This window comes from Hyaena hyaena, unplaced genomic scaffold (genome assembly GCF_003009895.1).
Source record: "Hyaena hyaena isolate Hyena2069 unplaced genomic scaffold, ASM300989v1 scaffold_327, whole genome shotgun sequence".
In the NCBI taxonomy this organism is placed as follows: domain Eukaryota; kingdom Metazoa; phylum Chordata; class Mammalia; order Carnivora; family Hyaenidae; genus Hyaena; species Hyaena hyaena.
Window position 1 is genome coordinate 365,837 of NW_024080962.1, and position 26,563 is coordinate 392,399.

General features: G+C 42.9%; 1 protein-coding gene across 2 annotated transcripts in view; it reads left to right on the top strand.

Annotated features, from left to right (window-relative positions):
- ASPH (aspartate beta-hydroxylase) overlaps positions 1-26,563 on the top strand; it is a 174,149-nt gene that overhangs the window by 22,431 nt on the left and 125,155 nt on the right. Inside the window, exons 4-10 of one of the 2 annotated variants that reach the window (XM_039249129.1) lie at positions 12,886-12,978; positions 15,961-16,035; positions 20,455-20,580; positions 24,186-24,218; positions 25,217-25,273; positions 25,723-25,773; positions 26,223-26,255. In XM_039249129.1, the coding sequence (XP_039105060.1) occupies positions 12,886-12,978; positions 15,961-16,035; positions 20,455-20,580; positions 24,186-24,218; positions 25,217-25,273; positions 25,723-25,773; positions 26,223-26,255 (468 nt within the window). Of the gene's footprint in view, positions 1-536; positions 579-2,730; positions 4,114-12,885; positions 12,979-15,960; positions 16,036-20,454; positions 20,581-24,185; positions 24,219-25,216; positions 25,274-25,722; positions 25,774-26,222; positions 26,256-26,563 lie in introns of those variants that run through there. The other variant, XM_039249130.1, reaches the window with a different exon arrangement.

Genomic DNA, 26,563 nt, shown 5'->3' on the forward strand with positions numbered 1-26,563 from the left:
CTTACTTGCTTGTATAATTTTTTTAATAAAGAAAGTTTGAAACGGAGGGAAAAAAGCAATGCTTTTGCAAACAGTAGAGATTAAAATTCTGTCAAAATCGCTGTCCTTTTTCTGGATGGCAGTGATGTTGGTAAGGGGCGTAAATCCCCTGGCCTGTCACGTGTGGTGCTTGTAATTGACCGTCTGCGCCAAGCAGAAGCCCACTGGCTAGGGAGCCACAGCAGAGGGCAAGGCCATTTCCAGAGGAAGTTAAGTTTAATTTCTGAAGCCCAAAAGTGTTTCAAGTCCAGGGCAAGTCATGAAGTGGACTGAATCACAGGCTGATTATAATGCATTTTTGCTCTAGTGAAAGTAAGGTTTTATTTATGAAACATATATATGATATTTATGTGTTGAAGGGGTATGTTTTTTAAATGGTAAGTTTAACTTAATTTGCTTAATAGAGACCTTGATTTTGACTATATTCATTTGCTTAGTTTTTAATTCCCTTAATATTTTCTCTTTATAACCTATTTTCATCTTGTAAATACCAACAGAAGGACCTGGTGGGGTAGCCAAGAGAAAAGCTAAGGCTAAAGGTATTTTCTGTTTTTCAAATTAGCCTTGAGTGAATCAAGTTTAATGCTTGAAGATGCATGACATTTTCTAGATAAGTTACTGCAGCTACTAATGCTTTTTAGCCTAGATTGCACTTTTGGTCACAAGTGGTTTTATTAAGGTGTCATTAAAGAATTTTTTGCCTCAAGCCTATAATTATAAGTAATTTCCTTTTCATGCTATCCGAACTTTTGTAACAGGCTTGAAATTAAAAACATGACGAGATCATGATGTTGTTCTATTACATGTAAATTCACTTCTGTACTTGCCATAGTCTAACCTGAAACCTTTCTTGGTTTGAATTTTTTAAAGACTATTGGGGAAAAAAGAGGTGAATTCTCCACTGATTGATTTCATTTTTTTCAAAAGCTCTGATGACGTTGTGTCTTAGAGCATAATCAGAGAGAGTGTGAGCCAACTTAGAGTTTTCAATTAAATGAAAACATGGATTTATAATCTGGTGTGCCGTATTTCATTGGTATAGAATTTGCTGTGCTTTGATATTTTAATTCTTTAAAAATTACTAGACCTGCCAGCGGTTATATGTAGGCTAACAGCTTATTATTACTGCTTGATTTTTTTATATCCCTGTGGTTTCTCTTGTTCACATATAAATATTTATGTCCTTCAGGGACGGGCATGGGAGCAGCGCACGTTGTCTTTACAAACCTGCAATAGTCTGTTGTGTTCAAGTGCTTGGCATATAATGTTTTTAGCTTGTTTATTATTTGTTTTTTGGTAAAACATTAGCAGGTGAGACTTTGACTATATGACTTGCAGGGTTTTGCGGTTTCTATTTTAATTTTAAGGTTAGGATATTTTAACGCGTTCACTTTGTATTCCACCTGCATAATTCCCCCCAAAGAGAGCAATTTCTGCCATTTTATTCTTATGTCAATCATTAGGAACTAAGTACCCAATAAAATGTAATTTATACTTCTCGATCTGAAGAGGCAAACCCAGCAGTAAGGAATTAATGTAAGAGCTGCGGAACCGGGTCTGAGCAGGGCACGTGCATTCTTGCAGTGTGACTGTGTCTGTTACTCTGCAAACAGCATTGAAGTAGGTGAGGATTTGGACAGTTGATTCTTGATGAATGCTCTTCTGTATGTTTAGAAGGCTCTGATGCGATTTTCAAGAAGAATTGAGTAACATTTTGTGCTATGTGAATTTTGATGGGCACAAACATCTTCCACATCTTATTAAAGAAATCTTTCATTTTCTTTGTTTCTGCTTAAATGCTATATAATACAGTAAACACCTTGCTTCTCTTAAGATTTCCTAATGAGAGAGCGAGAAGGTAAAATTCAAAGCTTTTGCTGGCAGCTCTCTTAAACTTCACGTGAAAAGGATTGAAAGCAGGGTTGGTTTTAGACGAGATTTGGAATCAACTGTATGTTCCATTTACTTGCTACCTCGCTGTGCGTGTGGACAGAGCCTGCTGGCTTGAGTGGCTCTAAGTAGATTAACAGGAAAACATATTTAAAGGAATACTGATTTCATAACATTGAATATAAGCAGACAAAAAATTCTGCTTGTCCTTTTAAGCACTGTAGGTAATGAATTTAAAATTTTATCCTCATGGATATTGTTTTTCTTCTTACTTAGCTAAGAATATTAAATGGCATTTAATTTCTCCATTTGTGTATTATATTTTCAAGGCTTGTAAGCACAGATATTTTAAGGACATAAATTTTTGTTAAAACTGAAAGGTTAAAAATTCTCTTCCTACAAATACGTGCAAGTTATGGAAATTCTTAATGCTGCCAGTGTTCCTTTAATTATGTCATTATAATTGTGAAATGTGAGTTGTTAACCCTTTGTGTAAAGTACTGCCTTTATGGATGGACTCATTTTTAATAACATTGCATGGGAACCTTATCTAAAGTTATAACCTGTTTCCAGCTGGAAAAATATGATGGCAAGTCTCTGGCATTTCTTGGATAGCTGATACTTGGTAGAGGTTTGCATCTGTCTTTAGCCACTTGAAAACTAGAGGATTAAAGCACTTTCTGAATGAACGTTTCGTGTGTGTGGAGAGATAACGACCATACATTTGCACTGCGTTACTGTTCTGTGAATTAAGAGATGCTTTCAATAAACTTTCTTTCCTTTGATTGGAAAACCTGAAAGTTAAAGAACTCACTAAAGAAGAGCTCAGGAAGGAAAAAGAGAAGCTCGAGTCAAGGAAGGAGAGTAAGAGCGAGGAGAGAAGAAAGGGGAAGAGAGAAGAGGATGACCGGAAGGCTAAGAAAACGACCGCGGCAGACATATCCAGGAAGGGCTCTCCGAGCAGTAAACAGCCCCGAGAGCAGCGGAGTGTGGGCCTAGACGGAAGTGCCAAGGCCAAGGAAGGTAGGAAAAAATCCACAGACGTAAGGGACGCTCCTAGTAAAATGGCATCCAGAGACAAAGATAACACGAAGGAAGGTAGAAGTTCTAGCAAACACTTGGCAAAGGGAAATGACCAGAAAAGGAAGAACTGAGAGCTCTAATGTCATCACCCCAGGAAACGGTCATTTCGTCGTGATTTGCTCCTCAAGGGCGTGGGAAATTGAGTATGGCTCCAGTTGGGGAAGGTGTGTCACGTAGCCATCGAGTGTACTTGTTGTGCTCAGCGAGGAAATTGCTTGGAATTTAGAGACACTGTCTCATGCTTCTCAGTTTAAAAGATGAAGCTTGTAAAAACCATGTAATAAAAATGTGATACGATAGCTTCTGTTCTTATTAATTTATTGATCATGTATCCAGGTAAATGTATATGTATGATATGAATTGTAGAGAATTTATTAATCGACTGAATACTTTCATGGGAGTTGAGCAAGACTGTTAAGATTTTACGTAGGAAAATGCCAAGTGACCTTCAGTTGTGACAGACGCTCAGGTAGGTGGGAGGTTTCCTCCGTCTCTCCCTTCATCCTGGTCTCCCCTCCTTTCCCTTCTGGCTTCTCTGTTTTCCTTTCTTCTTGTCCTGATCTTCTCCTTCTCCACTGCTTTCCCCGCCCCCCCACCCCCCCCAGGTTCTCCCCTGGATTCTCCTCGCTTTCTCTCCTCTCAGGTCTCCTCCTCGGTCTTTGTTGACTCTCTTCCTGCCTCCTCCGCCTCCCCGTGCCTCCCCATTCCTCACCCCCTCCCGGCCAACCCCGCCCGCCTCTGCCCCCCAGTCGGTACCTAGTGTTTCCGGTGTGCCCCCTACGCTGCTCTAAGAACCCGGGTACGCTCATGAATAAAAGAAAGAATTTGATTTAGAAGACCAATTTTAGAGCGCTTTTACTTCTGGTATCTTTACAGACCCAGAAGAGTTATACAAAGACTGAGTATTTCAAATTAGGATATACTTTCGTTTTCTATCACACGTGTTTTCAGTTATTTTGGTGGAGTGGGATGTATTTTTCCTATTTGATTGTGTATCATTGTTTACCATTTCTAAGGAGTTTCAAATGTGAGATCTAACTAGAGATGAGAACGTATTTAATCAGAAAATATTTAATAAAATGAAATTTCAGTAAGAATACATTTCTGCAGCTGGTGTGTGCTGTCCTGCGCGTGAAGTCCTTAATCTCCAGTTGCGACCACTGGTGAGATTCAGTTATGAGTTGGAGGCAGGCAGCCTGGTTTGCTGTAACAGAAGCAAAAGTGCTGCCACAAAGGTTTTATTTTTTTAAATAATTCTTCACCTTTTTCTCTGAAGAGCTGAAAAACCGAGAATTTGGCCTAATGGAAGACATTTCAAACCAGAAATGAATGAGCATTAAGTGCAAGTGTTTCCAAAAATATTGCGAACCTTTTTACTTGTGCGCTTGCACCTTTCCTGCTTAGAACCCAGCTCTCGGACGTTCTGCTGACACAGATTCTCACGGACAGAATCACACAGCAGGGGGAGATCCTAATCTCGTCATTTTCTTGTTCAGTGACTATGGCCCAGGGACACTGCCAGTCAGGGTTTTGTTCTTACAGCTTCGGGGACATTGTAAGCCGCGCTGGGCATTTAGGGCTCTTCTGGTCGCCACACACAGGGGCTCTGACTTCAGGTGAATAGATCCCACGCACAGACCTGTGCTTTTCCTGGACTTGATAATGAGTTGCTACCACTCGATGAGAAAGACAGCCCTCAAGAAGCCCCAGAAGCATCTTTCTAGCTTAGCAGTCCCAGAGCAGAGAGCCCGTTTTCTGAAATGGCCCCAAGCAGAATTGCAGCCGGGCCTGCGTAGGCTGGTGACCACCCAGGACCGTTTGCACAGTCAGGGATGGATCCGTCTTCCCGGGCTGGCGCCCCGCACAAAGCTGTGGCTGGGGGGTGGGTCGGGTCCCACTGAAGCCATATGGAATGTTTCCCCCAGGAAAGAGGGTGTCTGGGAAGAGAAGAGCGGCACCCAACTGAGCACGGAACAGAACAGGAAGCGGAACAGATATTCACACATACTCCCCCCACGTGTAAAGGTTACACCACCTTAAACATACAACTTCATGTTAGATCATCCTGCTAAGATACGTGGATTGATTTTTTAAATTTATGTCGCAAATTTTAAGTGTTAATTTTTCTACAGAATGTTTTGTTCTCCCCAGAGAAGGGATGATAATTACATTTGCATTTAGTGAGAGCATTCTAATAATTTCTACCTTGGTTTTTAAAGGACAGAAATGATGCAGGATAACACATATGCTGAATTCTAAGAAAGCGAGTGGGGAAAAATTCTTAAAATAACCTAATCAGCACGAGCATATTCACATTACCTGTTGCTCTTTAGCAAAGCACTTAGAAATATTTTACTTCTCATCATAGTCTTCCTTTGATGTCAGCTCAAGAATTAAATGCAAACAGCTCTACTGAAAGCATTTCATTATTTTTCAAGAACTTTTGTGAACTGGGAATGGATTTATTTTCTTTACTCCTTTTTTCTTTCCTTCCCTTTTCTTCAGTCAGTAAAGGCTTCAACTTAATTTACGGAAGGTGAGGTCACACTTCACCCAGCCCCCTTGGTCACCTGCAAATTTTGTGCAGGATAAGCTTTTAATGGGTTTAAAACTGTGCTTGCACTCTCAGTTTTACTCATTTTTTAAATATAAATGGTCACCTAAACATAGGAACAAAAATTTCCTAATACAAAGTCCCTGGGAGTCAGAACCCCAGACAAGTGAAAATTAAATACTAAGAAAGTAAGTTTATTTTGTCATGTCACAAACAAAATTTCTGCTTAAATTATGCTATGAGATGTTACTTCACATTTCAAAAGATGTCATTACTGGCACACTTTTCCAGACTTTGTCTGATCGTGTGTCATGCGTGAGTGGCACAGTCACTGTAAAAATAAAGATGGCCAGTTTCACAGAAATATTCGAGAGCCTATCAGTTTTCCCGAGGTATTCCGTTATTCCTTAATACTCAGATTACTTTTTTTGAGGCACTTGATCATCCTTGATTTTTCTCTTCATGTGTAGTGATGTGTAATGTCTGTTTCATTTGTTAAGGACTTTGTGTCTGAATTTTAGTTATTGCTAACATCATTTGTAATCAGCTTTTTGAAATCTTATTTTTTCCTAAGATTTTCAGTTTTACTCTGGGGGTGCTTCACATTGTGTTGGTGTGGCCTTCTCCACGTTGCACAATCAGGGAGAGACGGATAAAGAAATTGCTATAAATTCAGTCAGCATGAATGATTGAATTAATCCAGGAGGATTAATTCTGTAAGCAGTTGATTCGTAGAAAATATTTTACAGTGTTTTGACCTGCATAGTCCTACAGCTCAGCACCTTCGGAGTCTCATAATGATTACTTGGATAATAAGGACTCCCTATATGTGCTTCCACTGAAAAAAACAACAACAACAACAAAAAACAAAAACAACAACAGATAAAGGCAATACACAAGTACGATTTTCAATTTTAAATGTTTTAACTGTAGTGTCATTTTCTGTGAAACGGGTCTGGTGGCACAGCGTTCATTTCCCCCAGGTTCTAGCTGAAGAGAACGTTTTTGTTAGGAAACTGAAGGGCGGTTGTTGTACAGCAGATCCGCAAGCATTATTCTCATGGAAATTGCCTTTGGGGTAATCCGAAAAAATCCCCCGTGACAGACTTCATTCAGCCCGTGGTCCTTCCTCCTCTGTTTGCCTGAAGAGAAAACCACGTGACCTAGATGTGAATTACCAGTTTGGATATCGTGTTTACGTAGAGAAAACCCGTTGTCACAAAAGCTTCGATCTCGTAAGCCCTGCAAAGCAGGAAGTGCTCTACTTTCCTTTTCTTGGTTCGCATTTCATACCTCATTTGATTTCACTTTATGAGGATTTATCACTCTGTATTAGCATCCGTACATCATAGGGCTCTGTCGTTTACTCCTTGCCTCAAACGGTATGTCTCTTGTTTCCCGAGAGATTGGAGGAAGACGTACACTTAAAGCTTCTCTGTTACTTGTGATGATGGCGTCAATAGCCCTGTGCTGTCTCGTCTGTCTTTTGCATTTTTTGATTCATTCAACAAATACCCCGAGAATCGGCAGCATACCAGGCTGTGCAAAGCCCCAGGGATACAAGTGACAAGGTGTCTACCATCCCTAGTGTGAAATGTTGTGGAAGAAACAAGGGGTCGGGGAAGGAAATAATGACGGTGGGGCCAGCTGTCACCAGCACCGCCCACTCTTCCCTTCCTTCTAGAATGTGCTCCCGCTCGTGTGGTGGGCCACCTCCCACGTCTGCTGCAGGATTCAGCTGAGCCATCGGGTCTACACTGACCTTTGCTTTGATCCTCCCGGCGGTGCGGTGGTCTTCCAGGAGCCACGTTCCTTACTTTGCTTCATTCCTGGCTTTTGCTTCCCCCCAGGCTGACTTATGTCTAGCACCTAGCGTAGTAGTGGCCGAGAATAATAAGCATTCAGTGTATGTTTATTGAATGATGAACATATAAAACACTGACCATATACAGATATTTCAGGGGTGCCTGGGTGGCTCAGTTGGTTAAGCGTGTGACTTCGGCTCAAATCACAATCCCACGGTCCGTGGGTTCAAGCCCTGTGTCAGTCCCTGTGCTGATGGCCCAGAGCCTGGAGCCTGCTTCAGATTCTGCCTCTGTCTCTCTTTCTTTCTGCCCCTCCCCCACTTGTGCTCCGTCTCTCTCTCAAATTCTATAAAACATTAAAAATAAATAATAAAAATGTTTCAGATCTGTATATACCGTTGAGTAATAATAAAAAAAAATTTTTAAAGAAAAACTTAGGCACTTCTCCGGTAATTGCGGTATGCCTGATGCCCCTTGGAAATTGCTGATAGCTCTGCTCATGTTGTATGCATGTGTACAGGGAAGATGGTAAATTTGCTTTAATTTCTAAGGTTTATTTTTTGAGAGAGAGCATAAAGGAGGGGCAGAGAGAGAGAGAGTAAGAAAGAATCCCAAGCAGGCTCTGTGCTGATAGCGCAGAGCCCGACACGGGGCTCAAACCCACACACCCTGGGATCATGACCTGAGCCGATGGAGAGCCAGACATACTTAACGGACTGAGCCACCCAGGCTCACCCAGTAAATTTACTTTTTTAGAAGAAATGAAGGGAGAAATTTATTTGTGGGGAAAAAATGTATGTATGTTTGCTGGATTTAAATTATCTCATTTCGTTCTCAAAACCCTTCTCAGGAGGTTCTTTTATGCCCTTTATACCCTCCTGTGGAAACCGAAGTCGTATGGGTGGGCTTCCAGGGGGACTCAGCGACCACCCAAGCCCCGGGGCACTGCGTCGTGCTGCTGGTGCCCAAGCGGGTCCACCCGCTCCAGGCGTCGTGGGGACCCTTCAGCGGCCCTGGAGCCCGGCTCAGCAGCCCTTCTGCGGTTGTATTCTTCTGAGATGTGCGTCGTCGTCTCCCCGCCATCTCGTCTCTCTGTCTCGGGTGGTGTGAGGATGCTTTGACTCTGGAATGGCTCTTCCTGTGTGGCGTGGCGTGGCGTGGCTCTTCTGGCCTCTCGCAGTCTCGGAAGTGTGCTCGGGACCCCTGGTGACACAAGCCAGGAGCAGCAACGACGATTGGCATGGGCAGTCAGGGTGCATCTTTCTGGTTTATTGAGGTTCCAGAATATTCCTCAAGTTCCTGTGCCTGCTAGGGTTAGTCCTGGGCTGAATCACTTTATACTGTTAGACTGCCTGTGTTTGAAGCAGCGGCAGTCCTGGGCTCTCCCGCTTTGAGTAAAAGCAGCTGGCGCAACCGGGGTCGGGGAGGCCACGATTTCCTTCAGCCTGTCCACTCCTGAGTCACACGCCAGCGACGGACAAACCAGCTTCCTAAGTGTCTTCGCTTTTATGGGCTGAGTACCCAACGTCCCGTGAAGCATGACACTGTCTGTAGTTCTTACGTTCCCAGCTTGTGCCGAGGAAGTGGCTTGTACAGAATTCCTAGGAAGAACGCATCCTTCGTCTTCAGCCAGTGTGAGTGGCTCCGTGGCCCGGGGGCCCCAGGGCCCTTGTGATCCGCACACCCGCAGCCCTCTCGTGGCGCCCGCCACATGCCGTTCCTCCCCGCCAGCATTTCTGCACACAGCGCCCTCGGCCCCAGCCGCGGAGTTTGTACTTGCCGGTCCAGAGCCTTGCCTGGGACACTCTCTTCCGGTGTAAGTCACGGGCGCATCGCTGGGTGCCTGCGGGAGCCTGTTCACACTTCACCAGCGAGTCTCTCCTTGCCCCTCCCCGGAGCTAGCCTGCCACCTGCCGCGTGGCCTGGCCGCCTGCCCCGTGTCTCCCCCGTCCGATATGCTCGGAATGGTTCCTGTTCCTCCGTTTTTACATTGTTCCCTCCCAATAAGAGGTAGGAGCTTTCAGTGCTCCTTTTCTGTGGAACGGTCCCTTGCATGAGAAGGTGCCAAGTAGTTGTTGAATGAACGAATGAATGAATGAATGCATGCATGCCATATGCAAGCTAGTAACTTAAATTGTTAGGGTTTTACAGGAAGAAAATACACTTACTTCCCAATGCTGCCAGCTGCTCTGGGGCAGCAGTGCATGAAGCAAGCTGATGTTGGGCTCAGGTAACTGTGTCACATAATCGAGTTTGCTGTCAATGCGGGATTTAAAGTGCTCACGTCACTGTTTATAGCTTCCACTTTGAATTAAAATTGTAGGAAGTTGTATGCTTATTAAATGCAGACTTTTTTTATTTAGTCATTTTTCTGATGTTCCCGAAGAACTAAAAACGAGGTATGTTTTAAGGAAATGAATGGCTTTCTCAAATCGCACAGGGGCCGGTGCCGTTGACTTGCCACTAGATAGTTACCCCCAGTGCTATGGCCGCCCTGTCGCTCTTGCTGGTGTAGGAAGGGAGGTGGGTCCTGGCTTTGACTGTTAGAGCCGAAAGAGAAGACTGCCGGAAGCTTCTGCGTCAAGGAGAGATTTCCTTAAGGCCCAGAGCGGCAAAGCAAGACGTGGATCTCTGCTTCAGGACATCCTGTGGTCCAGGAGAGGAGCCTGCAGCGGGGGAAGCCCAGACTGGTGGCGGGAGGGAGAAGCCAGCACTGAGAGCAAGCCCACCCACGCCGTCCTCCTCCTGAGGGTACATAGCGAATGTCCTTCTCCCTCGAGCCAGTGTGAGTCGAGCCAGTATGGGTCAGTGTTTTGTTATCTGCAGCCCCCGGGAGTGTCAACACTGAGGACGTTCATTTCATAATGTAATTTTGAGTATTTATTTCAGTGCTATCTCCTTGCCATTTGGACCTCACAATAAATAAATCCAATTTGAAAGCCTTTCCTTTGTGAATTTAACTTATGTGTATATTTTCTCCTGTTTAATATTTTGTTTACTTTTGCCTTAAAATCTTATATGAGACCTGGATTTACCACTAAATGGATCTGGGTGACAGTATAATTTCTGGAAACAGCAGAATGAAAGCTTGTAGGACTAATTCTTCCATATGGCTTATCAAATTAATAAGAATTAGTCTAGAGTGTGTGTGTGTGTGTGTGTGTGTGTGTGTGTGCACGCACACGTGTGTGTTTTAATTTCAGAAAGTTCATAGGAGTCTGGGGAAGGAGATGTGCTAATGTGATCCTCAGCTTCTTTGAAGTTCACAGTACTATTTATTTTTGCACTGATTTCACCTCTGGAAAAATTGCTGTGACCCGGTACCATTAAACTGAAAATTCACCTGCCCCTTTGGACAGAAAAGAAAACTGCACAATATTTTCTCTTGTTATGTGCTTTTGTTTTCTCCTGTGGTTTTACAATTTCAACTTTAGAGACAAATAACTCCAGTTGATCTAGAGAAAGCTGACAATGAGGAGGACTGTATGGCTAAATATTGGTAATGCTGGTCACTTTCAAACACTTTTCCCATCAAAAATTGCTTTCAAATGAAACTTTTCGAAATCCAATAAGAAAGGGATTTTCAGGCAGTTTAACTCTTTATTGGGGAGGAGGGGTGTTTCACTGCTTCTTGAATCCAGGGAGCACAGTTTGAAAACCTGCTGCCTAGAGGATTAGTGCAGAGTGACCCATTGATTTTTCACCCAAAATGAGATACTTTTGAGGGTGAGAGACTTGCACCAGCACAACAGACTCCCCTGGGACTGTCCCGGGCAAATTAGCCCCCTGGTTCGGTGGTGGGTGCCAGAGCCCGGATATGACTCTGTCTCCTTGGTAATAGTAGGAGGAAATTGACTTGGATCCCCTTTCCCACCTTTAGCCTCACTAGGGTAGCCGAGGAGCCGTGGCCTTGCAGAAGACCTCTGCAGCCATTGACCCCAGCAGAGTAGCCACGCCACTGGCTGTGTTCGGCCCCTGAGCAAGCGTTTACCAGGCACCTGTTACGAGCCAGGCATTTTCTGCGGTGCTGAGAGTACCAAGGTGAATTCCAGGGTTGCGAAGGTTTATCCTGTTCATTCAGCAGAACTTAGCAACGAGTAATAGTTCCATACCTGTTCCATTAACAACTGAGAGATGCAAGGATGGATTATTTAAATGCGAAAGAGCGTGGGAGTTTCGGTCCTGAATTGGAATTTGAAGTGTGATGTGTTTTACTAACAAGGCCTTCATCTGTACCCACCTCCCCCCTGAAATGGAACATTGAGGATCCGTGGTTATTTGTGTATTATCCCTTTGTTCGAAGTCACTATACAGTGAGGAGTAGAACACAACTGTATCCATTGATGTTTGTTTTAATAACATTAGGCTTTTTTGTGTAAATAGTGTGGAAAATAAGTACCTACGGCAAATATAAATGGTGAGGTAGAGTCCCATGTAGAGCCTTACTGTCTTTAGGATTGGGAAGAAGAAGGTGGGAATCATCTTTTTGTTCACAAGAGAAAAGTGAAAGAGACATAAACAGGGAACAGTAAGGCAAAATATAAAGAATCAAAAAGCAAGTAAAAGACATGGGGAACTTTGCAGACTGCAGTAGCATATGCACAGTAAGAGGGGTGTGAAGTGCTCGAGATTGGGAGATGCCTCTCAGTTCTCTGCTGACCTTTCACTCTAGGCTCTTGGCACGCACAACACACTTCCCCTCGTAGCGGTTGTCGGTACAGAGGCTCACTGGGGGTAGTGAAGAGCCGGCATTTGGGGAAGGGAATCGACAGACTCTTGACTCTAGTTTACCTTTCCACAGAGTTGTATTTAGTTGAGGACATATTTTAATGTTCTACATACAAAATGTCAAAAGAATTAATTCAGTCCGGTGGATGTTAGACCGGTGTTGACTTCCACATCAGCTTTCATGTTCATGGACCCTGATGTTTTATTTTCCTTAAGACATAAAAAATTTTGTTTTCATATTTCCTAGCTCTTTATAGCATAGTATGACTGTAAGTGGTACCTTTAGAAGGTTGTAAATAGTTATGCATGATTTGTTCTCATTTTTAACTACAGCTTTCAAGAAGTTTTACATAAATCAAAATATGGCATTCAAACAAATAATAAAGTTCAAGTGTATCTTAGTTGTCCTAAATGCTGAATTCAGAGCTCCAGCAGCAATTAAGTCATCATTTCTGAACACAAGGAGCTTGAACTCCTATTGAACTTTTGGCAAGTTCAGACCTGACTACGTTTTAGAGATTCGTGAACAGTTAAGCGACCGTTTTTTGTTTTATTATTATTTTTAAATGAAAGTTTAACTTAGGTGTTAAAGGCCCATGTGAAGTTAAAGAGCACACAGTTTTCCTACTTTAGTTTTTAAGCATTTCTTCATGTTTATGTAGTATGAAGTCTTGGAAACAGAGTCATTCGTACAATTGATGAAGTGTTTGAGAATATTGTTTATCCTGGTTTAATATGTCAAATGAAAAAAAGAAACTTAAGTTAACTTTGTGACTAAAAATGCAGGCCTTAAAGAAAGATCTGCTTCCGAGCCCACAGTCCCAGCGGAGGAGGCTGAGCCAATCCCTTGGCTGAGGGAGCAGGTCCCCGAGGGTTCAGGTAAGCTCGCCCCTCCCTCCAGCCTGATGTCTGGTGGGAGGTGTCCAGAGCCATGTTTTACCCATAATTTGTGCCATGGTGTTTACGGAGTAATGAAGCACTTTTTCGTCTTCTCTTTTGACATTTTGCAGTAAACTCAATGTTTTCTCCTAAAATACTCAGGAGAGGTTTAATTTTGGAGATCAAGAATCCAAGACCCAGATGGGTGTTTTTTGCCGGAGATGGCACAGTTAAGAACATCCTGAACTAAATGCTAGGTTTCTTGATTCCAGTTGCAGAACTTACAATGGGAGTATAATTAGACGTTTAGTGTTGCACTAGTTTGGTCATCGTTTGTCACGTGGTCTAGTAGAGAAGGCCTGTGAGCTCCCATTCTTCTTAATATGAGGGTCTCCTTTCTGCATCAGAGACTTCCCAGCCCTCCGTGCGATGGTGTGTGAGGCCTGTTTTACATCCATGTGAATTCAGATTAAACACTTCCTTAAGTCACCCGAGCGCCCGTGACCCACAGAATGAAAACTCCTAAAATCTATGAGTCCATTGGCAAATGAAATTTGAATCTAGTTTACTCATTTCCTGTTTATGCTGTGATATTTATTACAAAGTATATTACATTTTCTGTATACCGAGTAATTCTCCAAAATTTGGTTTCATTTTGCCACCTACTGGAAGTGTTCGGTATGACACTCCCATGTTTACTGGCACCTGAAGTGCTGTGGCTGATTTCATCACCACTGGTGAATACCACATGATTTTCCTCTCTCCCTTTTAAGATCAGTATGCTTCTCTGATCTTTTATTTGTTCAAATAATAATTCCAAGAGAATTTCCTGCCTCCCTCCCATTTCTTAGGAGTACTCCAGTCCGACTATAGCTCTGGAGCAAAAGTGTTCCTTTTTTTTTTTTTTTTTTAAGTTATATAATTTAAATGTGTCTTTGGATTTAGCATCTCAAACCTTACTTTGTACTCAATAAATTTATAATTTAAAAATCATGTTTTGCAAAGCTAATACCTACTCTGAAATGTGGTGCTATTTCTTTCTGCTATCTCTCTCTTTTTTTTTTTAAGTTTATATATTTATTGTTTTGGGAAAGGGAGTGTGAGTCAGGAAGGGGCATAGAGAAGGGGGAGAGAAGATTCCAAGTAGGCTCTACGCTGTCAGCACAGAGCCCAGTGCGGGGCTGCAACTCTCGACCTGCGAGATCATGACCTGAGCTGAAACCAAGAGTCGGACCAGCTGAACCACCCAGATGCACCTCCTCGTTCAATTTTTGTTAATGTTACTCTATATGTTGAGTGTGTGTGAGTGTGTGTGTGTGTGTGTGTGTGTGTGTGTGTGTAAATTATCTGACCACTTGTCCTAAATCCGTCAGTTTTCAGCTCATAATCCTTTTCAACTTCTCGGCAATGTTTGGTTTAGTTTCAATGTTGCCTTCTCAACCTTTCTCTTATCTAGGGTTTTGGCTTCTTTTCTCTGTCTACCTAGTCTACAAATAGAAGTACATGCCTCTCATTAAAACACAATGAAATAAACCCTCTCTGGATCCCTGCAGTACCTTCTATCTGGCCTCCAGTCCATGTCCTTGCCATGCTAGCCAGATTTTTGGAGAAAGAATCTACAGTTGCTTTCTTTGCCTTATTTTCCACTCAGTTTTTAGTTCATTGTAATCTAGCTTCTGCCTCTACTAATCCCCAGAGGAAAGAAGGAACATGACAGAATCATGGAAAAAGGAAGCAGCATGATGCACTCACCAAGTTCAAAGCCAGTGCCGGCAGCGGCAGTTCTGGAGAGGCGTGGGCTAAATTGCAGAGGTTTCCATTCTGTTCCAAGGCATTAGATTTCCATCTCTTCAGGCAGAGGAAGCCACTGAAGGGTTACGTACAGGAGCAGAGCAGCGTCCAGCACTTCTGTGACCGTGGATGGTGCTGTCGGTAGTTATGAAACCGGGAACTGGTTAGGAATCTGTCATGGGTGCTGTGAGAGACCGAGAGGGAAGCATAGACATTGGCAGGCCCTTCTGTAATTAGATGCAAATACATATGTAAATAGTTTGTGACGTACAAACATCTATAAAAACAGAAGGCACTTTTTATGCTTCAGGCATAGTTTTGTAGTGTGATTAGCATAATACGCTGTTAAACTTTTTTCTTACCTGAAGTTCAGGTGAACTTACTCTGTTTCCATCATTGAGGATTAACTTGTATAATCGATATGGTGGCATTATTTCATGTCACAGCATTCATGATGCTAAGTCTAGTGCAACTTCAATTACGAAACATGGATGTTTGTTACACAGAAAATCTATAATCATCTCAGTGTCGTTATAGCTTCTTGTTTGTTTTGTGATGTTGTAATAAACCTGATCATCCAATAAGCGCCACAATGTGGTCGGAATGTCATTACCGATAGTGTTCATTTTTGTAATTTATACCTATTTGAATCTATGGATCTGACTGTCAGATGGGCTTCTCCAAAACTGCAGGGATTATCAGTTACAGCGTTAGGTCTTCTACTCAACTTCTGGGAGGGGTTGGCCACCCCCGCCCCCTCAGCCCTCACACCAGCCCCAGGCCCTTCCCCCTCACTGTCAGGGCAGACAGCGGCTAACCATGTACTGCAACGTCTGTTGACCCCATCTTCCACATTTTCATCCTCATTGCCCAGTACTTCTCTTTGAAAGCTTTGCCCATCCCATTTTCTTTATTTTATCATTATTGTGAATTTTGTTAATTAGAAACTGAAGTAATTCTGCTTGGTGAAGTTTTTGCTTAACATTTATATCTGCTGCCAATGTGAAACCAGTCTGAAATATTTACCATGTTTGTCAACATAGAAAAAAAGGTGGTGAAGTGATATGAAAAGATAGCATAGTTGATTAACCAAATATATTCATTTGATTGTGTATTCATGGATGTCATGTTTCATGTTCTTCATTAATGTCTGGAGTTTTTCTATTTACTTATGCTTTGTAATAATTTTAGGACCTCAGAATATTGACGATGAAGTACAAGAACAAATTCTGTCCATTCACCATGAGACAGTATACGCAGAACATGGTATGAATTAAAATCTATTTTCTCATGCATTGCTTGCTAAAATAATGGTTAATTACATAGGTGACTTGGACTTTGTTTTCAAATTTAAATAATTGAGTGGTTTTTTTTAATTATTAGAGGGCAAGGGTTTTTTTAATGTTTATTTTTGAGAGAGAGAAAGAAGGAAAGCGTGAGTGGGAAATGGGCAGAGAGAGAGGGAGATCTAGAATCTGAAGCAGCTCCAGGCTCTGAGCTGTCAGCACAGAGCCCGATGTGGAGCTTGACCTCACGAACCGTGAGGTCATGACCTCAGCGGAGTCGGATGCTTAACTGACCGAGCCACCCAGGCGCCCCAAGAGCAAGTATTTCTGAAAAAGCACAAGACTCATTTTATTTTACCTCACCTGACTGTTAAGGAACTTACAGTGTAGATTTTAATAAAGAAGTAGGAATAAATGGGAATAAACCAGTTCAAGACCAGTGAAACAGCAAGAACGGACAGCAGGAAGGGGGTGGAAGGTAGAACACACCCACGCAAGCGGTAACGGGCTCTCTGGATGCTGTGCTCAGCCTGACTCTGCTGCACACCTGGGTGGTCGCCAAAGCAAAAGGAGAAACTTTTTAATTATGTCGGTCATATTTCCAGAGAGGAAATGAACACACCGACTACTTAGAAGATATCAAACGTTTTCCTAGCTCTTACATTTGAAGCATTTCTTTGGTGCAGTTCTGTACAGAGAATATTAAATGGTACTCTTGAAACCCATGTTTTAAGATTTTATGAGACCGTTTCTCGAGACATCCCTTAATAAAAGCAGACAGGATAACCCAGAGATGTAACTCACAAAGGGGTTTTGAAGAAGGCAGATCACGTGGTATCCTGATACGCCTAATGGTTTGGTGTGAGCGGAAGAGAGTCCTCAAGGAGAAAGTTATGTTTCTTAAAAACAAACAGGGTCTCGTATCATCGAAGCTGCGTTAGCTGGCCTGCTAAACTGTCTTACTCAGTCTGAGGTGTCCCACCCACTTGGGTCTGTGCTCTGCTGGCGACACCAGCTTCGGCTGAGCTGGGCAGGCTTTCGCCATCGGCTGTCTGGGGTCTAGGAGCCTGTGTCCTTTCATTAGGAGTTCGGAGCATCACCTGAGAATGCATCTACCCGTGTCAGCACGCACGGGCTTTCCCTTCCTCCGTCTTTCTTTTTTTTAAACTTTGACCTAATCTCAGGATGATGCAGTCAAAATAATAAGTGATTTCAGTATGATGAGGTAAGAGGTGTAATGGCGAACTGTAAATGGCTCTGTGCGCCTCGCATAGAGTTGGGGGTGAGCAAAGCTTCTTAGGAGAAGTGACGTTCCGACTTAGTAGCTGGGGAATGGCGTCGTGCTTGGCCAGGTGGCTGATGTCAGGTCGAGGCAGCGGGCGTGGCATGTGTGAAAGCCCAGAGGAAAAGAGGAGCCCAGAGTAGTTCAGAGTGGCCGCCCTGTGGGGTTACACGTAGGTGGAGAGCGACCGAGAAAGGGTTTTGTACTTGGTTCAGAGTGTCGTTAGAACATCGGAGGGTGCTGGGGGGTCTGTGCCTTCTGTCTGCGGCACGAGCACACGTTGGGGGAGTCCTTGGGGAGGCGGGCTGGCAGGCTGTGCCGGTGATCCAGGTGGCTCAACAAGGTCAGTCACGCCAAGTTTAGCTAAAGATGGGGAGAGAGAAGTGTGGGAAGACATGGTGGACATTTAGGCGGGTGGGTGTAGGAAGCGGGTCTACCATGCCTGGGCTTCTGGCCCACAGCCTTCCTCTTAGACTTATTCTCTTCTTTATTTAAGAAGTCACAAGGGCGCCTGGGGGGCTCAGTGGCTTGAGCGTCAAACTTTGGCTCAGGTCATGATCTCACGGTTCGTGGGTTCGAGCCCCGTGTCGGGCTCTGTGCTGACAGCTCAGAGCCTGGAGCCTGCTTCAAACTCTGTGTCTCTTTCTCTCTCTGCCCCTCCCCTATTCATGCTTTGTCTCTCTCTGTCTCTCAAAAATAAATAAATATAAAAAGAAAAAAAAAAGGAATTCACAGAGGCCATGCCTGCAAATGTTATTTGTGAACTTGTGCTGCTTCTGAGTCTGTATCTGCAGCCCTGTCCCTCCTCTGAGCCCCTGGTGTATCCAGCTGCCTGTTTATCTGCATTTGCATGTTTTATGGGTGTCTCAGACTCAAAATGTACCCAAGTCAGAATTCTTGGTTCCTTTGCAGTTCATAGGTCTCCTCTCACTCCCCAAAATTTCGCTTTTATCCCATTCTTTTATATTTTAGGTAATGGTCTCCCCTCCCCTCAGTAGCTTAAGTTGAAAACCGGGGAGTTTCCTTGTTTTCTCTCCTCGTCTCGCCTCCTGTATAAGCCCTGGGCGGGTCCTGCTGGCTTTGCCTCCAGTTCGTATCTGGACTCTGGTGTGTCCCCTCCGTCACCGTCCCCTCCAGCATGGCTGCTGTGTCAGCGTCACCGTCCCCTCCGGCATGGCTGCTGTGGTAGCGTCCAGTTGGGTCTGTGTTTGATGTGTGTTTGATGTACTTATGTGTCCTGGTCTTTTTCTCCCCTCAGTCCCTTTTCTTGAGCCCAGATGTTCTTCTCTCTTTCCCTTGGCACTGCCGAGCCTGTCCCTGCTTCAGAGCCTTGGTACTTGTGTCTTCTACCAGCGTGTGTGCTTTCTGATCCTCACATCTCATGCGACCCAACATGGCCTCCGTGACCACCATCTTTGCAGTAGACTCTCCGCAATATTCTGTATTTCGTTATTGTGTTTCAGATGCGGCAGCTGCCATTGACTAGCTGTGTGGCTTTAGCCAAGTTTCTCCAGTTCCTTGTCCTCCAAAGTGGGATATTAGTGCCTAATGGCTGCAGAGGCAATGCCTTCAGTTCCTCATACCAGGCTGTCACTGTGTGATGTTTCGTTGGTCTCCCTACTGAAAACAGGGACTCTCCGTTAAGTAGCGATGACAGAGAGCTAACTCCTGCTCATGTAAAAACCATACAGTTGTACTGGGTAACGTAAGAGTAAGGAAAAAATAATGTGCTAAGAAGGAACATGGAGAAAGGAATATGGCGAAATCAGTGACAGGAGTTGGGATTGGTGGTTGGTGTGCTGACGAGCAGAAAATCTGAAATGAGGAACGGTGTAGCAGGCTGTGATGGAAATACAGCAGACAGACGCGTACTGTGACATAAAGGGGCCACATAGTCCAGTAACGCGTGCGAGCATCGCTGGGTCACACTGAAAGTGAAGGAAGGAAGCCTTCCTTCTGCAGCGTTTGGGGAGAGCTCAGTGGCAAGCAGAAATAGTTACATTAATATAATGATGGTGATAAAAATAACAACACAACAAGAACAATAACACCTGAATGCTTATTATGGGCGAGGCAGTTTCTAAGTGCTTGAATCCTCACAACAGCATTATACGTAGGCATTCATATTATTTCCTTTTCATAGAAACAAGATCTGAGCCACAGAGTAGTTAAGGAACTTCTGCAGGGTCACACAGCTGGTGTGGGAAAACTAAATCTGGAGCCGTACATTCCAGACCTCACACTCCTAACCGCAGTACTTTCCTGCACAGCTAAGTCACTTGAGTTGTTTGCTTAGAGTATTATGTACAGGACGTGACTCTGCTTGAAGCCATGACAGGGTGCCACTGGGAGACTTTCTTACACCGTGCCGACAAGCTAAGCCCTATTGCAGCGGGATAATGGAGCGTATCCCGCATCGACACAGAAGCAGCAGAGCAGTTCAGTATGTCCTCAAAGTCTCAGAAGGGAAGAATGGGCATTTCTGCATAATGTATAGGCTAAACATAACAGCCTTTAGCTGCAGAGTATAAAGAGGTGACCCAATGCAGAGGACCTAACCTGCGGTTTGGAAGGTGTCTGGCTGTCCTTTGCAAGAGTATCTGCATAGAGTTATTGAAGATTGTTACATGGAGTTTTATGCCCAGTCTCAATGAGAGGTCACAGGCTGGCCTTTTCTCTAGCCTCGTGATAATTGAAGAAACCAATATATGAATAATTGTGAATTCATATATTCATCCATTACTATTTATTGAGCATTTCCTATGGCTAGGCAGAGGCCCTGGGTGCTGGGCATGCATAGTAAATAAAATATATGTGCTGCCGAAGTGAGCACAATAGTAAATAAAATAGATGAGGTCCCTGACCTTGGTGAGTTCAAGTTCCAGTGAGGGAAAGGTCTGTCCCCGCCACAGGTGGACGAGCACTTGACCCGAGTGAGGACGGAGCTCCAGAGTGGGCGGCAGCAGGTGCCGTGGCCCGGAGGAGGGGCAGGGGGTGCCCGGCAGCGGGAGTGGGTGTGTGGCAGCCCTTCCGGAGGGGCTCACGTGTCTGTGTCGAGTGCTGCCTGTGGGCCCTCGTGGTGGACCCGTGACACTTTGTTCATTATCGTTGTTCAAGGAGACAACGTGCAACAAGAAGACGATGGACCAGCCAGAACACCACCACCGGGAGACGAGGATTTCCTTGTGGGAAGTGATACAGTTGAGAGGTTTGAGCCTCTGGACGCTGGAGCATTTCATGAAGGTAGAACACTTTTTTTTTTTTTTTTTTGGTTTCGGAATAAAACACAATGAGCAATTTTAATTATGATTATTGAAGTTTTTCATGAATATTTTTTAAATACTTAATTTTCATCTGGTTTATATATACATATATATTTTAATGTTTATTTTTGAGAAGGAGAGAGGGGGGAGGGGCAGAAAGAGAGAGAGAGGGAGACACAGAATCCTTAGCAGGCTGCAGGCTCTGAGCTGTCAGCACAGGGCCCGATGCGGGGCTCAGACTCACGGACTGTGAGATCATGACCTGAGCCAAAGTCGGACGCTTAATCTACTGAGCCCCCCAGGTGCTCCTATCTGGTTTATTTTTAAGTTGAAGCTGAAAAGTTCAATTAAAACTAATCCCCCCCCCCAAAATAAGTAATTTTTTTCCTGAAATAAATAGATATCCCAGCTTTGAGTCAAAGCACTTTTAAGGAGACTATCAGAATATATGAATTCCTCATAGAAAGTAGGCAAAATACTTCTGCATATTACTTTTACTGTATACTTCTTCCTGGAGTGTCATGTCTTAGAAGAAATTCAGAAGATAGATGAACTTTTTTACTCAGCTGTCAATCACAGGCTCTTACTCTAACATAAACTTCATAATCACAGTTACGAGAACACAGTTCTTAGCTTCTAAACCAGGCACTGGCAGCCTTGCCCTGTAAACAGCAGGAGGATCAATATTTTAGGCTTTGTAGACCAGATAGCCTTTATCCCAATGACTCAGCCTTGCTCTCATTGTGCAGAAGAGCCTGGAACAGGATCTAAACAGTAAGTGTAGCTGTGTTCCAGTACAGTGTTATTTACAAAATCGGGAGGCAGGCCTGCTCTGAGCTGCAGATGGCGGTCTGCTCACATCTGTTCTGTATCAGTATCTTAAGTCTAATTAAGTATCAGGTGTGTCATTTACCTTGGATCGTTTGCAGAAGGTGAGTTAGACTAGTCATTCATTGCTGCCTATAGAGAGAAAGAATTTCTGTGATAATGAAACCTTTTTTTCATAGATTTTGTGCTCTGTTATGTCTTAATGTGACACTACCACAATTATCTGAAGCCTTGTTAAAAAAGTGCACATGCTTTGTTCTTAGGGTATCTCTTTTCTGTTTCTTTTTTCTAAAGTAGCTCTTAAAGACTTTAATGAGTTCTTGAAAGATTTTTCTTTTAACATTTTTACTTATTTTTTTTTTAAATAAGCTCTGTGCCTAATGTCGGGCCTGAAATCATGACCCTGAGATGAAGAGTCACATGCTCTACTAACTGAGCCAGCCAGGTGCCCCGAAAGACTTTAATCCATAATTGTTGTACTCTGATTGATTAATGTTGTTTTATTTAGAATATATAAACACATAAATCATATAATTGTATGTATATAATCTTAAAATGAATACACTGAAACATCGTTTAAGATGGATGTTTCATTTCTAAAGAGTAAAACTAAAGAGAAAGGTTGAGAGACAGCACCCACTCCTAGTCATCCATATAGCGCACTACGGCCCGCCATATAATCATCATCAGAGTCTGTGGTAGAGTTGCTCTGGGACCCAGGCAACAAGTCAACACCACAAGCCACCAAAGGATCTGGAGCAGAGGGGTCTGGCAGGGTTCAAGGGTCAGCTAAGCCCAAGTCGAGTTTGGACAGGTAGACAGACTGAGAAACAAGTAATAAATGAAATCCACAGCAGCAATCAGGGTAGGAAGGTCTAGGGCCATAGCCATAGAAACATGGATTCAAAGAGAGAATTTCTTGCAGATATGGTCCACATAAGGTGGACTGATATCCCCACAAATAGTTTTCAATCTTGGATACAAAAGACCACTTCTGATGCGCTCTACACAAAGTGAATCAATGTTTCAGGTATGAGGCCCTGAAAATGGATAACTGTAAAAGTTCCCCAGGTCATATCAGAGTACAGCCAGGATTCAGTGAAAGTGTGGCCAGGCTGTTTATTTTTTCATATCCTGCTGTGCTGGGTATGAATAAGCTGAGGCTTGTGCACCTGTGCTCATAGGCAGGGGGAGCCAGGTCGGGCCATGGCACCTGTCCAGGCTCAAAATTGAGTGGAGCGATAGCCGGGTCACAGTAAATTGAAAAATGGTTGCTGGGACTTTTTAAAGGCATGAAAGTAATGAGAGGGTAAAGTGTATCTACTTTTTACAACATTTAATGTATTGGGAAACTACTTTGGAAGCAAGAAGTTCTTGATTTATGAATGAATGTATTTCCAAAACCTTACAGTCATGCCTGTTGTCAAGGTCAGGAAATACATTTTTCCATAGAAATAATGAGTGGTGGCTTGGTTTCCGTACCAACCTACAAAACTGTATATAATGCATCATTTTCTGTGAAAAATGTACACTCAAAAATGCTTTTGAGCTTGTATTTGAATTCAGCAGCATTGTGCATCGAAAATAGGCATTTATAGACCAGCTTTAGAACTTTAGACCTTTAGTTATCACATCTGTTAAAATTTCTCTGGGAACGAAAAGTGTTTCTAGCTGCTGAGTGGGGGTGCTGCTAAAATGACTTCCACATTTCCCGGCATCTCCTGCTCCCTCCTGTCCTCGGCCGAGATGCCTCGGGAAGATGAACTTACTCGGAATTTTGGTCTCAGTTGCTGCTTATATAACAGATTCCAGTTAAGACACTCAATCTGAAACATACGGAATTTGATATTTTTGAGGTTAGGAGTTATAGATTGGGGGTAGGAAGACAGGCTTCTAAAAAGTTAATAAATTGAGAAGGCCTTACATTCTGATCTAACCTTTATTTTAAAAAGTTTTTTTTAATGTTTACTTATTTTTGAGGAGAGGGAGACAAAGGGATGAGCAGGGAAGGAGCAGAGAGAGGAGACACAGAATCCGAAGCAGGCTCCAGGCTCTGAGCTGCCAGCACAGAGTCTGATGTGGGGCTTGAACTCAAGGACCGTGAGATCATGACCTGAGCTGAAGTCGGACGCAGAACCCCAAGCCACCCAGGCGCTCCTCTGACCTAATCTTTAATTCGAACATAGATTCAGTGTGAACTTATAAGTTTATTAAAAATTTTCAGAAATTGAAAACATCTTTACCTAGTGTAGCTGTCACATTAACAAGGGTCTCAGGAGCAGTGAGGACCCAGTGTCGGCAGCACTTGGCTGTTGGGGGTCTGAGGGTTCAGTTAGGACCACAGTTGCCATTCAGTGCCCCGTCTTAGAGAGTCTCCTCCGTTCTTCCTGGAGTTCCCATCTATAGACGGTGCTTTTGCTCTAGAAAGTAGGACCCCACAGTGGAATGTGACGTGGACTAGGAATTCACCCTTTCCGGAATCCAGCCTTGTCACTGTGCTTTTCTGTCCATTCCCCTGCCAGTCCAGGATCGGATGGCATCTAGTGGACCGAAGACAAGGCGTAGACATTTCCAAGTGTAGTTCTCATGAAAGTTAAAGTGTTTAGCAGACTGTTGATAGATACTTTCATGTTTTATCTTAATATTTACTTTCAAAATGAAATTAATGATAAGCATGGATTCAGAATATACATCAATGGTATATATATATACGGTTTTATCAAAGTAGTACTACTGATTTGATGTTATTCTTTCCAGAAACTGAAGATAGTTACCCTGTAGAAGAGACAGGTAAGATTTAAACTTAAAACTATTCTATTTTTCTTAATTAGAATGAGTCTTTTCCTATAAAACATCATGAGAGAGAAAAAATATATTATCTATAATTATTTATGATTATATTTTATAACATAAAGTATATGCAATATGTATAGCTAATTGTTATATGATAATTTCATATATATATTTCTTTGTGAATCTAGTTTTTGTGCTTTTGAAGTCTATTTCCTAAGGATAAATTCCCAGTAGTGGGATGACTAAGTCAGAAGATAAAGAAGCACACTTTCTATAGTCTTAAGTTACAAAGTCAGTGGAAGGTCAAAGTTGTGCAATGTCACTGGTCACACATGCGCAGGAGATATGGCCACACTAGAGATGGACGTGTTATCTTTTGGTAAACCTGTGTTGGCCAGTTTTTTCTTCCATGATTGGAGTAGACCCCTTTCTGTGCTGGAAGACCCGGTCTGTTGTTGGCTGTCACTTAGGACCTATGTTGCATCAACAATATGAACATATTCAACAATATGAATATGTAAATACATTGCAGTCTGGGAGTACTCAGGTGTTAAGTCCAAGTGTACAGGGCTAGGAAATGTGTGTGTCCTTGTTCAGGCACACGCTGAGGCAGGTGCTTGATGAGTGGAGGGGAGGGCAGCTCACCTGTACCGCTGTCTCTGTGCTCTCTGTCTGTCTGTCTGTCTCTGCCTTATTAGTCTTTTGCTGAATATAGTCGATTTGCAAATCTAAATGAGAGTATAGCTTCACCATTCTGTGGTTCGATTATAGACCCGTGGATGACGGGGACTGTCTTATTCATCTTTGTGTTAGGCATTTACCAAACCTAGTACCTTCATGTTTCATGAGTGAATATAAATGGGAGCATCCTTATAATGTGATTTTACATTTACATTTCTGTTATCACTAGATATTGGGCTTTTCCTATTTTGAATATCAAGTGTAATCCTTCTTGAGACATATTTGAAGTTTCCTCATCATTTCTTAATTTACAGCTTCACAGGTCTATGACCAGGATATGGAGGAGATGATGTACGAGCAGGAACCCCCAGGTTTGTGATCTCCTGTGACCCCAGGTTTAATGATTCACTCTGATTCAAGTCAGAGTGCTCTTTATAATATTCATAATCATTTTTGGTGCCCAGACATTTACAGAAATTTCTGAACATAATTTAATATTACATCGACGAGTGGGGAAAAAAGGAGATGGGATTTTCAAACCACCATTGGGATTTTTCTCTTCGTAGTCAGGACCCAGGATATTCGGACATTAACGAGGTGGGATGGTGTGGTCAAGCCTGACTGGTTCTGTTCCTTCCTGTCTTTGTGACCTAGAAAATTTTGGAACTTTATTCGGCTTAAACTTTGTCAAATGATAATGACGACACCTATCTTACACAGTTGTAAAGATTAGAATTAATCTGTAAATACATTAGAATGGTGTCCGGTAAGGTGTTTGGTTTCGTCATGTTTGGCAGAGGTGTGTGTTTGTTCTTTTTAGATTCCATGGACCCAGTAGCAGGCGGCGATGAGGGAACATTCCGTGATGCAGGTATCGCGCGAACAATTGCATTAGATGATAAATGTCACTTTAAGGCTTTACAGTTGCAATGCTATAAAAACACGGTGATTTGTCTTTCAAAGGAGTCAAAGAAGTAATTTTAACACCTAATACAAGTCTTTTTGCTTTGTAACAAGATTAGATTATTAAAAGTATATCAGACCTTCATATTTTGCCTCGCCTACCCTGGCACCACAAAAGAAGATATTAATCATTAATGCTCCTTTTTGTATATCTTGCTTTCTGCCAGTTTGAGGGATTTTTATGAAAATAATTTGCTTGTCATTTTGTCTCGTTTTGGGGCAGAGGCACTCATCGCTGACTGCAGGCATTAATATTGCAAGGAATAGAATTCTGTGTTTGAGATTAAGTTGTGCTTAGCTAAGCAGTGACACAGAATAACTCATTTAATACTTTGGTTTTATTCTCTTTTTTTGCAGATGACATTACATACCAAGACTATGATGAACCAGGTTTGAAAAACACTTCTTAACCTTAAGCCATCTTCTTGTTTTAAAAGCTACTCAGAGTTTGACTGTAGAGTATGGAGAATAATGTTATAAGCTACAAATGCCACAACTTAAAATATCCAAAGGAATGGTAGTTTTCAAAGAATTTACTTGGGGAGACCGTTTACCCCCTCCAGTAATTCTGCCATTGACTAAATAATTTCTTAAACTCTTTGCAGAGTTGCCATAGGAAGCAGTTAAAAATGGTGCACAGATACTTACCTCATTACTTATAGTCATAGCTGTCTTTGACTAAAATCTGTCGTGTGCAC